Source organism: Sturnus vulgaris, chromosome 6, assembly GCF_052056855.1.
Source record: "Sturnus vulgaris isolate bStuVul1 chromosome 6, bStuVul1.hap1, whole genome shotgun sequence".
NCBI classification, from domain to species: Eukaryota; Metazoa; Chordata; class Aves; order Passeriformes; family Sturnidae; genus Sturnus; species Sturnus vulgaris.
The window spans coordinates 12,373,904-12,388,636 of NC_142248.1; the positions used below are offsets into that span (position 1 = coordinate 12,373,904).

Sequence of the window (14,733 nt, forward strand, 5' to 3'; positions counted from 1 at the left end):
GATTTTGCTTATGTTTTTTCTCTAAATGAAGTATATTTTCTTTCAGATGAGTATGCCAAGTGTCACCTGTGTCAGACAATAGCAGTCACTTCCTCAACACCATTTTATTCTACTTTTGGTAACACAGTCCTAGACCTCAGTAACTAAAAGTTGCAGAATTACAAGAACCATGAGCTTACTCTTTTGATAGCTTTCTAGTTAATGAATCAAGAATCTGTTCTGTCAAGAATCTGCTCTGAAACAACAGATTTGGAAGGAAGAGTGAACCGACTGTCCAGCCTCAGCATCTCTGTCAAGACAAAGAAATGTCATCCAGCAGGTGCTGTAACACTTTACCACAAAGAGCAGAGGTGTAAGTATCCAACTGTATCCAGATACACAATTTTCTCTGGCCCCCACAGAGGCCAGAGAAGCTAATTTACTTGCATAGGAAGAAAACACATTTTACCATAAAAGACTAATTAGCATTTAACACATTAACCTTTGTCTCTCAGCCAATTGCCCCAAACTGCAGCAGTGAAATGTGATTTGTTTTGAAACTAACTTCATTTCAGCATACATCTCACAGGGAACAGTCCTTGTCTGACCTATTACCAGCAATTACTTACTCATTAGACTGTTAATTTCTATCCTGTCTAGGCATTCAGATCAGTCACCGATATGGATGCATTACAAAAATAAAATAGCTTGTTTCACAGTATCAGGATAAAATTTACCTTTTTTAATAAATACTTTCTTCTTCGCTTTGTATTTATTGATTTCCTCAGAACATGGCAGTGCTACACCCTACATATCCAGCTTCTTTTACAGCACCTGTCATGATAGTTTGGGTTTTCTGCAGTATTTAACACCAGAGGCACTGGATCAAGGGAACAAACTTAAGTAGCAGCACAGACTCCCATCTTTAATTCTCCATAATTTATAAAGACAGAGACAGCATTAGTGAGCCAAGCCTTTAAGCCAGGGCATCTGCTCAGATACAGAAATAAATACGATTTGGGGGACACTTATCCTCTTTGTTATTAATGCCTAATCCAGCCAGAATTTTTAACAATGGCAAATTCCAGAGTAAGGAACTTACCTATACATAAAACTATCTTCTTTATCAAGTTCTTAATTTAAAAAATAAAATAAACACTGTAATGTTGAACTTCTGGTGAAGGCGCTATGAGACTTTCTTTAGAAATTGCATGTACAATGCTCTTCCTTTAAAGGTTTCTGATTGCCACTTGAAACACTTGCTCTATGTTGATCACAGAGAAAAAAATAGTAAGAAATACAAACCTGCAGCACATTTAGGATTTTGTTAAAATGAACACAGCTCAAGCAGGAACTCTGGTACCTTGCAATGAGCATCTCAATACTTGTACCCAATGACGCCAATATTGCATTTCAGGCGTGATTAAGGAAGAGATGTGAGGTTCTGCAGTCTGCTGAAAAGGACCAACCACATATCTTCACAAATATAGCAAGGATTTCAAATGATCATGAAATCCACAGCCCCCACTTTGTGCTTCACGACATTTTGGTGCAGCTCATTCACTCAAGCATGAAGCCTGGAAACCTCCTAAAATCAAGTCTGCTGCACTGTAACTTGTTTGACAACCTGTACTTATACAAACTATACTCCTTTTTTCAACACTGATCTCATGAACAAGTCAGACAGCAATAAGAAAAGTCAGGTCCCATTTTAATGTCTCATGTTTAACTCTGTACTTGGTCTCTCACTCACCATTACACAAAATCATATTTATATCACCTCTTGGAACTTAAGCTTGCTCTCCTTCAATGCAAATTTCCTTCACATAACTTCATTTTCGTGTACGATTTCCACTGTACTGAGTGCAATTTCAGAGAAAAGCAGCTAGGATTAGAAATAACTAGATTTGAGAGACATATAAGAAGTGCATTTCCATTATTAGCCATTTTTTCCTGTATCAACCTTCCAATTTAGCCTACCTGCAAAATACTGATAAAAACAAAGAGATTGCACCACAGAAATGAAACCACTTCTATTTTTGATAAAATACCTTTGAACACTTGTCAAGTAATAGGCTAGAAGAATGTAAGTAACAACTTAGATTTTGTATTATGAACCTGACTAGTTTACATTGGAGATTATTCAAGGTTATTGCCTTGAAAATAAAGTAGATTTCAACCATAATGCAAAGCACATAAAAGCGAAAATACTCCTCTATACAACTTTGTACCTTGAGATTTTTATTACACAAGAAATAGTGCTATGGCTTCTTTTCTTTTTTCCTTAATTAACAGAATTGTTCTAATCTTATTCAGAACATTTTTGCTAGTAAACTTCAATCTACCTCTACCTTTCACCTTTTCAGGAATTAGGTCTTAAAAACAATTTACTAACAATAAGCATAAAGAGCAACATCATTAACACCCAAATGGTGCTCAAAGCTTCAACAAAGCAGTGAGGACATGATGGCAACCAGCAGCCTACGACATAAAAAAGAGCAAGAAGTACCAGCCATATTTATGTAAAAGACGTCTTGACTGTTTGCTTAGGTCTATAATAAACCACTTTTTAAAAAGTATGTATCATACAGCACACCAACACCACAGAGTTTCCCTTTCTAGAGGTTAAGTATCTGCCAAACAGCACAGTCAGTTCTTTGAGAAGATAGAAAACCAGAAACACTTTGCTACATCAGTTTCATCAGGGCATGTAAATATTAAATTCTATACTTAAGATTTCTTTTAGGTAGACACTGCAGGAATCTGCACCTGTAAAATACTAGCATAATTTTCAAGTAGAGTGTATCTTTACAGAAAAAAAAGCATGGTACCATTCCTTATGGTATGACCTACACAGGTAACTTGAGTTTACCAAGCATTTACCAGCTCTTCTCCTTTCCATACTGACAGACACCACTATAATACTCTTGTAAAATGATCTGTGAGGTGCCAAAGTGTCTTCAAATAAAAACTGAATAATCTACGAGAAGTTACTTTATTTCCTTTTTTTTTTTTTAAATATACATATACAAGATATTTTATTTCAAAAGCACAAGAACATTATACAAGTTTCAAATTTACATTTTTGCAATTTAAGATACCACTATGTGCATTATCAAATAACTTCTGTCAGCTTGGATGGAACAGAAATAAGTGGCATAAGCATCTTGCGGTCACTAAATACAGATTATAGTCACAGTGAACAAAACTGCATAGTAATTTATGAAATGAAAGATGACCACACTAGTCAGTGAATGACATGGGAGCCCATTTGCTAAATTAGTACGTGCAAACGTACAGAAAGATGCAACTTTCCTCTCCCACTTCTTTAGCTGCAAAGAAATTTCCAGAGCTTTAAAGGAGCTCGCTTGCTCTTACCAGCTCCTATCCTTGTTAATACAGTTCAGACAGAAAACAAAATAATAAAGTGATCTCACTGCATTTTGGATAATGGAAATTTTGCATCAGTGAAGTGCAAGATAACTGAAATATGCAATTTTTGATAACTGAATATGTAAATATCAGAGGGACACAATTAGAGAATACAGGTTTGGTATCAATTAGGCATTTGCCAGTCTTAATTCAGTCTTAATATTTTTGTTGGTAAGTAGTGTTTTGATGACATAAAAATCACCAGTGCATGGAAGTTTTCATGACAATTGTTCTAAACTCAGTATCCATTTCAAATGTGCTTTAGAGAAGACAAACAGAATTAACGTTTGTCTTCAAAGAGTTTAATATTGAGGTTTAAAATCTGGCAGAACCAAAATAAGGAGAATGGTCTTCATTTCAATAAACAGAAAACCTGGAAAATATATCAAAGCCAGCTTTTTATATCACTGGGGAAGGATTACAGCAAAAGTTTAAAAAAATATTTGAAACCAGAACAATGTTTGAAATCCTTGGTATTCCATTTTTAGATTAGTTATGATGCTGTCCAGTGCACTCACACAGACATACTCAAAAAACAGTTTAAAAAGCCCCAGAAGAATGGTATTTAAATCAAAACCATTAATTGTGATTCTACTATCTCTCATGTAATTGTGGGAGAAGAAAACAAAACAAATAAAAATCATACAAAAATCACACTCAGACATTACTTTGAAAGCCTCCCCTTGAAAGCCTTATTAAAGTGTCACAAAAGAATCCAAATAGCAGGGGGGCAGGGAAATTGAGGATAGTGACAACTTCCAACTTTCACATGGAAATGACATCTCTTGGGAAAAACATTCACCCATCCCATTACAAATTCTCTCATGTATATTATGGCTGAAATTGAGAAAACAGAACAAACATTTAGAACTGAAGCACAATCACGTATCATTGAGAGAGCATTCAATCACAATGTGCTATTAACTACTGAAGGGCAAAGAGACTTAGCCACCTTTTCTTCCCTTTTCTGCTTTACCTGGCACTGAACGTGCCTCCCAAGACACACCATTTCATTCATGCAGACTCCAAAACATGCTCCAAGCAATAGTGGCAGAGGATGATGAGTGAAAAATCCTTCAGATATGGGAGGACTTATTTCTGATTCTAAAACTTGCTGCTTTTGGGCCTTGATTTTAGTCCAGTGATAGCTTTAAAGGTCGTTTACTTCACTGAGGTCTCTGGCTCTTATACAGCTTACAGAGCTCCACTACAACTACCTACCTTCAGTATTTTCACTTTTGATTCTTGGGGAAGGTCTCAGAAGACAAACTGTAAAGGAAGGGAAACTAACCACAATGTAGGCAAATGGTGAAGCCCCGGAACTCTTACGATACACATTAATGGAAGATAAATTCATTAGATAAAGTGCAGTTCTGGCAACGCAAAAAGCACAGACTTAATTTTTTGATGCAACAAGCAAGATGATAATCCCCCCATGCACTTTCTATCCCACACTTCTCATTTAAAGAATTCATCAATGAAAACTCTTCACTAAATCCCAATGTATATCTGAATGCAAGCTTTTTCTTTAAATTTTATTCTTTATTGTACCTGTTGCTGCAGGCGACTAAAGACCTGGCACCACTTCCACTCCAATATTAACTCGATCTATTTAAAGCTTCACAAAGCTTGGGAAAAGAACCCAGGAAGAAAGTAAAGGAGGCTTTTCCTTGGCAACACCATTTAGATATGTTCTCAAGACATGGAAGAGACAAATGTGATGTGTGCTCTGAAACACAGCATTTGGGAATTGTCCTCATTAAAACATGTGAAACAATTCAAACTTCTGAAAAAATGGAAATATTTCTGGTTCAGTAATAATTACAGAATGTGGTTTTCCTTTTATTTGTAAAGAAAAAAAGAGGAAAATATGAGTTTCTGTTTCAATGCATCGGTGATACATCCAACCTAGAGAATCCATCGATAAATTGTCTGAACTACAGAAACCACTTGAGCAGATTTTTTACTGCCACCCTCCTTTCCTTTCCCAAAGCACTGCCACAGGTAAAGGAGTTTAGTGAAAACTCAAGAGACTCAGAGCAGTTGCCAGTTGAACCCGAAGATGATCTGATTCGTTTCTTGGTTCCTGGCAATCTCCTCTATGATGCAGTGCTGCTGCCACAGCAGATGGAGCTTCCGGTACCGCTCCTGACACAAGTGCAGGGGATTGCCTCTTCTTCAGAGAGGAAAAGAGAATAACCAGTTAGCATATCAGAATAGCAACTGATAAACTGATGCACTGACCAATTCATAGGTTAACATTAATACTAGATTAATTAAATACTAATTAAATTCCAACAAGTCAATTGGAAACGTAAAATTATCTCTACTTGCGACAAGCAATGACTCCTATTTCTGTGACAACATTTCAGCAAAGGCAGTTCTCACACGTTTCTGATGAAATGCATACAAGGCATTCTTGAGAAAAGTAATGAAGTTTAACAGTACCAAAAAAGTGTATTTTCTCATTATAAACTACCCACTCCCGACTGAAAACTGCCATCAGTTTCCCAGGCTAAGACATTACATCACATACAGCGCTGTACACACTACCCAGAAGAATGTGTTGTCCAATGAGCATAAGAAAGAGATAAAAATGGAAAGGTAGGAAGTTAAGCATATACTTACTTCAGATCTGGATCTGTTTCTCCATATTCATCCAAGTAGGGTGCAGGATATAAGCAACCCCTGGTTTTACCTTCAATGAGGACAACTCTGCATTCCCTGATTCTTAAAGAAAAGAATAGCTACATTTAAAATACAACTCCAAGCAGGCTCTTTCTTCCTTTTTTGGTAAGCTATAATTTATGCCGAAGTAACGTTTTTTTATCTCAGACAAAAAGAATCAAATGCTTTGACAACATTGTGAGTTCTGTCCTTCTAATATTCCCCTTTATTCTTTAACACACTGAATTCTGGCTACTTACTTGAGAAACATGCAGACTCCAGCTCCACATTGAAGAGCATGAGAAGTACAGGCTCCCAGCTCCTCCCCATTCACCAGTTCCTGACAGCAAGTATTCTGGGAACACAACATTGTCCCACAGAATAAACACAAAACTGGGTGTTTTTGTTCATCGTCAGAAGACCGTGGGCATCTAAAATAAGTGTAACCAGCGTGTCACAGTAGAAATTAAAACTTTAAAAGAAACATTAACTAAGGTTTACATTCCTTAAGAAAATCCCCAAAAGACATATCCAACCAATTAAAAACCCCAAATCACAATCAAACAAAAATCTAAGACATATTATGTCACAATCATTTCACCTGCCTCCTTATGTTGTGTTTTCACACTGCTTGAAATGATTTATCTGCCAAGATATCTGCTTTGAGTAAGAGGCTGAACTAGATGATTAACAGAAGTCCCTTCTGACCTCAATTATCCTATGATTCACTCTTCTTGGCATAAAACAGTGCCATCATCTGGGCTTGTTGTGTCCAGTGCAAAAATAATTTTCAGGCTTATGGCCAAACCAAATGCACATTGCACAGGAGAAAAATGACCAGCAGACTAAGCTCTAAAAATTTTATATGCTGTCTTATCAATCACAAGTGACTTCATTTAGCAAGCTGTTGTGTTGCACACTTAAAAGGAACAGGTGCTAATATTGGCCAGTACAACAATGCCTTCACTTCAAAATAATTTCTGTATTCTTTCAGCACCAGTAACTGCAAGAATATAAAATTCACTAAAAGTGACAAAACACCTAAAACGACAACTAAATATGCCACATCTTACCTAAACTGAGAGGCTTGGTTCAGAAGGCAACTGTAGTCTTCAGGAAGCTCTATTAAGTGATTTCTTTTCCTAGGATACCTGGGTAAGTGGAATACAACTATTATGAGAATAAAAAAGATCAAAGTAAACAATGGAATAAATAACCACAAATCCCTGCTAAGCTTTTGGTAATTTCTGCAGAAGTCCACAATTCTAGAGCAATTTTTCAGTCCTGGAATCCCAAGTGAGATGCTCCACATGGAAGCTTCAACATTTCCATATTCCAGCAAAAGTGCTGAACTTAAATTTCACATATAACCTACATGTATGAAGACATTTCATATTTCAGTTAGCTTTTGTTGCTTCCTAGAGCAGGACAGATTACTTGTCGAAATATTGTACTAATATCTAAATACTGTACAATTTCAATGAAGAGTCACCATATGAAGAATAATAAACAAGACCTTTAAACACAAATGTTCTTCTAGTTGTACAGCAGAAGGAATAAAACACAAAGTCTCTAACTTGCCCACAACAAGCACTTCATTCTTTCAAGTGTTTTAAGTTAGATACAGACAAAAAAAATCAATAATAAGCTTACCTTATTGCAATGCTTTTCCCCTTCAAACAACTTAACACCACTGGATCAGCACACCACCTATTTCAAACAGACATTTGCAGTGACAGCATTTAATACAAATGTACACTTAGGTTCATTAAACTAAACTAGTAAGTGATAGGCAAACACAAAACACTGATAAAAGCACTGATAGTTCTACCTAAAACTTTGCAAGGAAAAACGGAGTTTTTTAATAGTTTTCTTCAGGAGACTGTTTTAAATTTGCATACAGGAGGAAAAACCTATGTGAAAAAATACTTAAAATTATCATCATGTAAATGAAAACACAGGATTTACACAGAGTAAAAAAATGCAAGCAGTCTTCAGACTCAGTTTCTCAAAGTAGGCTACAATACATAGCACCTTTTGAAATAGATGCACTAAAAGGTACAGCATAAATAAATATTGTACATTCTAATGGTAAAACATTTGCTGTTTTTATTAAATAATCATCACCTCATGATTATTTTACAGTGGTTTACTGTATGGTGTGTGCTTGCTTAGAATGGCCAAACGTGTCTATTAAAACAATGCAAGTATTGGCCAGTTACTGAACAGAGGAACTGGTATGTTTAAGATGGCTTTTAAATAATTTCTAAAAAAAAAAAAGGAGAAGGAAGAAAAAACTGCAGCAGATGGTCAATCTAGTATGCTTCATTTAACACATTTCTCAACAATCATCAAATTTAGTCTTCTGAAATAAGATTCTGTGAAAAAACATATGGGAACCTGCATGATGATTTGGCAACTGTTACTATTACGTTAAATATGCAGCCTCCTACTTGAAACTTCTTTTTTCTGTAGCACTGTAACTATTTGTTAATCTTGCTTCTAGTAATCTTTCCCAATGTTCACAAGCACAATCTTCTGTGTTGTCTTAGAAGCACTTCTACATCTTTAGCAAACATGTAAGAATGAGTAAGACAAACATATTTAACAGTTTACTTGTAAAAATTAATCTATTAATTTATAAGCAATAGCATATACTACAAATTGAACTGATCATAATAAAACTGTATGTAGGGAGCTCTTTAAGCCAGCTATATGGACTGTTGGAAATCAACAGTTCAAAACGTCCCTAAATTGAAGAAATCTAGATAACAAAGGTTAAAACAGCTAGAGGTTAAAAAATCCAACCAAACAACAATGCCATAAAAGCTGATGTGAGTCAGAGAATTCTGCCAAGAACCAGAAATAAACATACTGCCACCAGGTGCTCTAACAGTCATGTTAAATACACAGAGAAATTCTCCAACACAATATAGTTGGATGGTGTGGCTGTTTCTTTAATCTGAGGCTTTGAAAGCAGAATTTAACCATTTCTTTCTTTACTGCTAAAGAAAGAATGTTTTCTTTACTGCTACTTTCACAAAGTGAAAGAAGAGAAATTTAAGTTAGAAATTAGGAAGAATAAGGCTTGGAGCAGCCTGGTTTAGTGGAAGGTGTCCCTGGCCATCGCAGGGGGGTTGGACCCAGATGATCTTTAAGATCCCTCCCAACCCCCTAACATTCTCTGATCCCATGACTGTAGATGGCAATGTATACAATGCTCAAACTTGACCTTTTAACCATTAAGCCAATTTCCACATCCACCAATCTATTTTGCATAGGCTGAGAAGAAATAATACAAAGCCTCACCCTGCCAGCTATTGGATTTTCTACATTCTCATTTTATAGCTTGTGTAATCAGCACTTTTGCTGTAGTCAGATTAAAAACAGGCAAATTAATACTGAATGGCAAATCAAACAAGCAAAGGCTTGAAATAACTTCTGTCTGTATGGTATCATATAGGCCTGCAAGAACTAGTCCCTTAAACTATAATTATTTACTATTGGAATTATCATAAAATAGAGAGTGCTTTATGTTTTTGAAGTGCTTTAAGAGATTCAGTGTACCTGTGCAAAGTGTTTAGAACTTCAGCATGAATTTGAGCTCAATCATATATTATCAATTTCGATCTAGAATTCCCACAGGGCCACCACAACAGAAAAACCTGGCCTGTCCAGGCCCAGTTAATACCTTTGCAGCAGTGGATTTACTGTGTCCTGATATTCACGGAAGAGCAGGAACAAATTTGTAGGTAGAGAGAGATAACTACAAAGTGCCTTGAATTGTCCTTCTTCAGAAACTGCAAAAGAAAACAAGAACAACTGTTTAAGTGTTTCTGCACTGCTAAATAATTCACTCAAATTAGAAACCTCCCAATCCCTTTTTCATTGAATAGTCTGTATCCTACACTTCAGCATAGATCCCACATAATAGAATTAGATATTATTCTGCCAACTTAATCAGAGCTATAATAATTTAGATTAGCTGAGGATCTGTTTAAACAAATTTGATATATATTAAGTATTTTTTAATGCATAAGTTACTGCAATAACAGAATTCCCTGCTTAAATTACTGCATAATATGTAACATAAGTGCAGTAGATTTCTGTACTTGCATCTTAGTTTTTCTCTAGCCTTATGATAGCCCTCAATGATATTAAATTTTGCTGTAACCAAGTCAGTGTTAACACTACATAAAATTGGGCTAATTTTATAGTTTGCTGGGTGGTCACTTACTGTCTCTGCTACAGAAAATTACACTTTTGTTTCACCAGAAAGTCTCCTCCCTACAGAATCAAAGATCCAGACTCCTGCTAAGGATAATAGCATATTCCAACATGTAGAGATTTTGACTTGTATATCCCAATAAAATTCAAACTTCGTTCACAGTTTATATAAATCAATTTGTATTTTTGTTATATTATGTATGTTATATTTTGTTTCAGTTACTCATAAAAATTATTCTCCTTTCCAAATAGCTGATGATTCTGTGTTTCACTGCATTTTGACACATGATGAAATAGTTACTTTTGGAGTTAGTATCAGTAATGGATTAGAATCCTTCAAGGAACAGGCTTAAGTTTTATTATGTGCTTTGTATCGATTTGGCTTTGTTTTGCTCAATCCCTGTATCTTTAGCATTTACCAACATTAGCACTACACAAGAACACTGGGTTTTTTAATTATATTTCAGGCAATTTCTCAGGTGATGCAACCTAAATTCCTGAAATTGTCCTTAAACCGTTGAATCTTAATCAATCAGTACCTACTATCAATACTTCACTGAAAATTCCCATATTTGCATATACTCAGAAGTAATGCCCTTCTATGCAAAGAAGACCAAGACAATTCAGTTTCACATACCTGTCCCTTCCTTTACAAATCAATAATTCCTTTACTTTCCAAGTCTTACTTTCATGTATTGACTATTGTTAAGTTGTTGTGAACATTTAAAAATTCTTTCAGGACAAAGAATATTTACCTTGTAGTAGTTCCTCAGGTGGAGAAACTCCCAGCAAATAATGAAAAAATAAAGCAGCACAACGAAGGTAAGGCATGATGCCTTTTCTAACACAATCCCACACGAGCCAGCCTGGAATATCCTGACTAAAGCAACTGTAAAACACAAATGAGAAATAGCTGCAGTAGTTCATAGGGCAAATCATTCCAGCACTATCACGTTTTGGCTAGCATTGGTAGAATGGCAGCTGTGTAGAAGCAACCCTCATATACCCCAAATTCTGTGAAACATTAACACCAGAACTTAACTTCCAACTTCTCCTTCGCCCAAGGAATAAGTGCTGAGTTTATGAACCACACTTTTATTAAATCCCCAAATTAAACAGCTGTACCTGTCAGAAAAGTCTGAAAAATTGGGACTAACACTCAAATAAGCAACAATGTTCAGCTTTACACTTATCTCCCTTTTGTAGTAGGACCATTTCGTTCTTTCTGAATTCCATTTATAACACGAGAGATTGAAACCAAGATAATCAAAGCAAAGAAAAAATAAATACTGCAGTCAGACTTGTTTCTCTCCACAATGGATACAAGTATTTTTTCATCTTCAGGCTAATGATTTACATGGCTGTCCAGAAAAAGTAGCCACTTAACTAAAAGCATTTAGTTAAGAGCATGGGAAGAAAGCACAAGGCACTGTGCTAACACTTCATTCAAAATGAGTAATTTTTTTCCTGTCTCTTGTTGTCCTAGTCAATCCTGTGGATTGCTGTCTTTCCAGGAAAATGTAATGCTACAACTGCATTGCTACTTACCCACTAGTGTACTGGCAAACCTCTCTACAGAAAGACTGTGCAGACTGTGCCTCCTCACTGTTGTCAGATGAGTGAGCAGCAGGGGATTCTGCACACAAAAAGATGAATCCACTGTAAATGCACTCCATCCTGACACACTTCTCTTTTACAAATATTAAAACCATTTCTAAAAATTATTCAATTGCACTGCAGAATTAATTCCGCTTGAATTTGCTTCATTTATTTCTATTTGCTGTTTTCTGTCTTAAAAATGATCTCCTAGGACTGAATCCTGTAAGGAAGCATCAGGATTACTCCCTCATTGCTTTATCCTCATGTAAAGAACTTCTTTCTTCCCTTGAACTTTTGAAGTTGTGCTACATAGCTTAAGCTACAGCAAGTTTTTAAAACATCTAGATTTTATTAAATTCCTATCATACTGAAGAAAAAACAAAGCACTAGCTAGAAAGTCTAAGGCTACTGGTAAATTTTAACAATGTTATGAAACAGGGAATCAGTTTACAGGATTCTGTATTTCGGATCTGGGTATTTACTAAGTTGAAGGGTAAAGATATATTTCCCAAATCCATATTGATTATCACTATGCAGCCCACTGATGCTGGCAGAACTTTGATTCTCCTACAAGGAGTGAAGAAGGGAAAGTCACCCCTCTAAAATGACTGACTAGAGCAAGTAATGGTATATCAATAACTATTTTGTTTTCTTGGCCTAAGCACACAGCTTAGGCTCTGAACTTGATGTAGCCCTATTTAATTCTTACCAGAAAACACTTATTACTACCTAGGCCTAACTGTCACTTATTATAAAGACATTTATGCCTGCAAGACACTAATGGTATCAATCCATTATTTTTAAGAAACTGTGCAAAAATGCCAGAAAAATGCGACAAAATAGACATTGACCTGTTGCAGAAGAGAGGATGATTTGCATTATGTGTGCCAGTGTTGTCAGATGGAAGAGGTAGAGGTGGTTATAGGCTGAACTAACTGATGAAGGTTGCAAGTCTACAGCATCTTCCCAGTATAAAGATGGAAAGGATAACACAGCTCCAACCTACAGTGAAAAGGAATAGGTAAATATTAAAGTGTAAAAAATTTGGTAATAGATACAAGAGTAGCAATTATACTCCCCCTTTACATTTGTATTTTGTTTCTGGAGTCTGAGTATGTTAATCTAATCTTGCTAGTTTTAATTCAAAGTGTAGCAAAACCTCACTGGAAACCATTTATTAACCATTTGTGCACTAGGACACACAGGAAACTCAGAGTTGCTTGGTAACTGCCAGTTTAGAGTGCATGCCCAGTTCCTAAAAAGCTTAATTTCTGGTCTTTGACACAAGACAAAGCACACTGAAAAAAGTGGGAAGTGAGACCAAGCATTAGATAGAAGGGCAGCCAAGGCAAAATAGATTTTATTTGGTGAGTTTGGTTTTGTTGGCTGTTTTCTGCTTGCTTGGGTGTTTTTTTTTAACAGCAGAAAAATCTGGACTACAGATTTGTATTAAGAACAGAAAAGAAAGGCTAAGAAAAATACAGAAGGTAGTGAGAGTCAATATGAAGGAATCAGAAGGCATGAGATACTGATTGAGATGAAGGGAAAGTGAAGGAAAGAAACTGAGTGGATTTTTATGCTTAAAAACAACAGAAGTAGTGAAAAAGATTGAGATTGAAAGAATGAAATTTAATAGGAACAAGACAGCGAAGACTTGAAAGTTAGCAGAACTAAAAGTAAACTTACACAGCAGTCATATGAAATAATTTGATTGTTGCCCATGTATAATAATTTGACTCATGCAAACGAACAGATACTATTTACAGAGTACAGTACACAAAAATTTATGCTCAAAAGAAAGTATTTATGCAAAGAATAAAATGAACCTGCTTACCAAAATGTGGAACATATCTACTTCTAAGAGTGATGGAGTGTCCTCCCCTTTAAAGTTTGGTAGGAGAACTACAAAGTAAAGGTAGCAGTTATACATTTAGCACATATTTTCCTCTTTTGGATTAAATTGTATTATAAGAATCTGATTTTAGAGCCTCTATCATTTCTGTGTTTTCATCAAACAAAGGTCCAGATTGCTAAAGTAAGAATCTATTAAATTAACTACTTACCACTGATTTAACTGATTGTGCATGTTTCATTATTTCCACACACCCAAACAGCTGACAACTTTAAGGGTAAAGATCCATAGGCACCTCAGCACTAGATGCCTCACAACCTCACCCAATACAAAAGCATAAGAACCACACTTAAGAGTGTTATCTAATAGAAAGCAAATCAGAGTGGGATTCACAAAGGCCACCATACTAACCCCATCAATAAGAAACACAGGGGAAACTACATGCCTCAAACTCTCTCCCACAGATTGAAATATCTTAAGCTAGGCTTCAAGCAGCCTTCTGAAAGTACTGAAAGTCACAGAATCATAGAATGGTTTGCATTGAAAGGGAGTTTAAAGACCATCCAGTTCCAGCTGCCCTGCCAAAGGCAGGAATGTGACTCACTACATCAGGTTGCTCAGAGCTGCATCCAATCTGACTTTTAACACTTCCAGAGTTGGGGCAATCACAGCTTCCTTGAGCAGCCTGTTTCAGTGCCTCACCACTCTTATGGTACAGAACTTCTGTCTAACAGTTAATCTAAACCTAGTCTTTTTCAGTTTAAAACCATTCCCTTTGTCCTGCCTCTATCCACCTCTAAAAAAATCCCTCTCCCTCCTTTTTATAAGCCCTCTTAAGATACTGGAAGGCTGCAATGAAGACTCCCCAGAGCTTTCTCTTTTCCATGCTGAGAAGATAGGTCTCACAATTAAGAGATTATTTTGTGGCTTTATTCACCTGTTTAGAAGAAGATTTGAGTAATTCTGAACATTGCCAG

At 36.0% G+C, this 14,733-nt stretch overlaps 1 protein-coding gene across 1 annotated transcript in view; it reads right to left on the reverse strand.

The window, feature by feature from the left end:
• Nucleotides 1–2,960: 2,960 nt before the first annotated feature.
• Nucleotides 2,961–14,733, reverse strand: part of UBR1 (ubiquitin protein ligase E3 component n-recognin 1) — a 57,599-nt gene continuing 45,826 nt past the window's right edge. Inside the window, exons 38-47 of the mRNA XM_014869295.2 lie at nt 13,739–13,806; nt 12,756–12,906; nt 11,854–11,941; nt 11,061–11,194; nt 9,770–9,878; nt 7,732–7,788; nt 7,152–7,229; nt 6,339–6,509; nt 6,040–6,141; nt 2,961–5,587 (exon numbers count right to left, since the gene is read on the reverse strand). Of these exons, the coding sequence (XP_014724781.2) occupies nt 5,446–5,587; nt 6,040–6,141; nt 6,339–6,509; nt 7,152–7,229; nt 7,732–7,788; nt 9,770–9,878; nt 11,061–11,194; nt 11,854–11,941; nt 12,756–12,906; nt 13,739–13,806 (1,100 nt within the window). The 3' untranslated portion in view covers nt 2,961–5,445. The remainder of the gene's footprint in view (nt 5,588–6,039; nt 6,142–6,338; nt 6,510–7,151; nt 7,230–7,731; nt 7,789–9,769; nt 9,879–11,060; nt 11,195–11,853; nt 11,942–12,755; nt 12,907–13,738; nt 13,807–14,733) is intronic.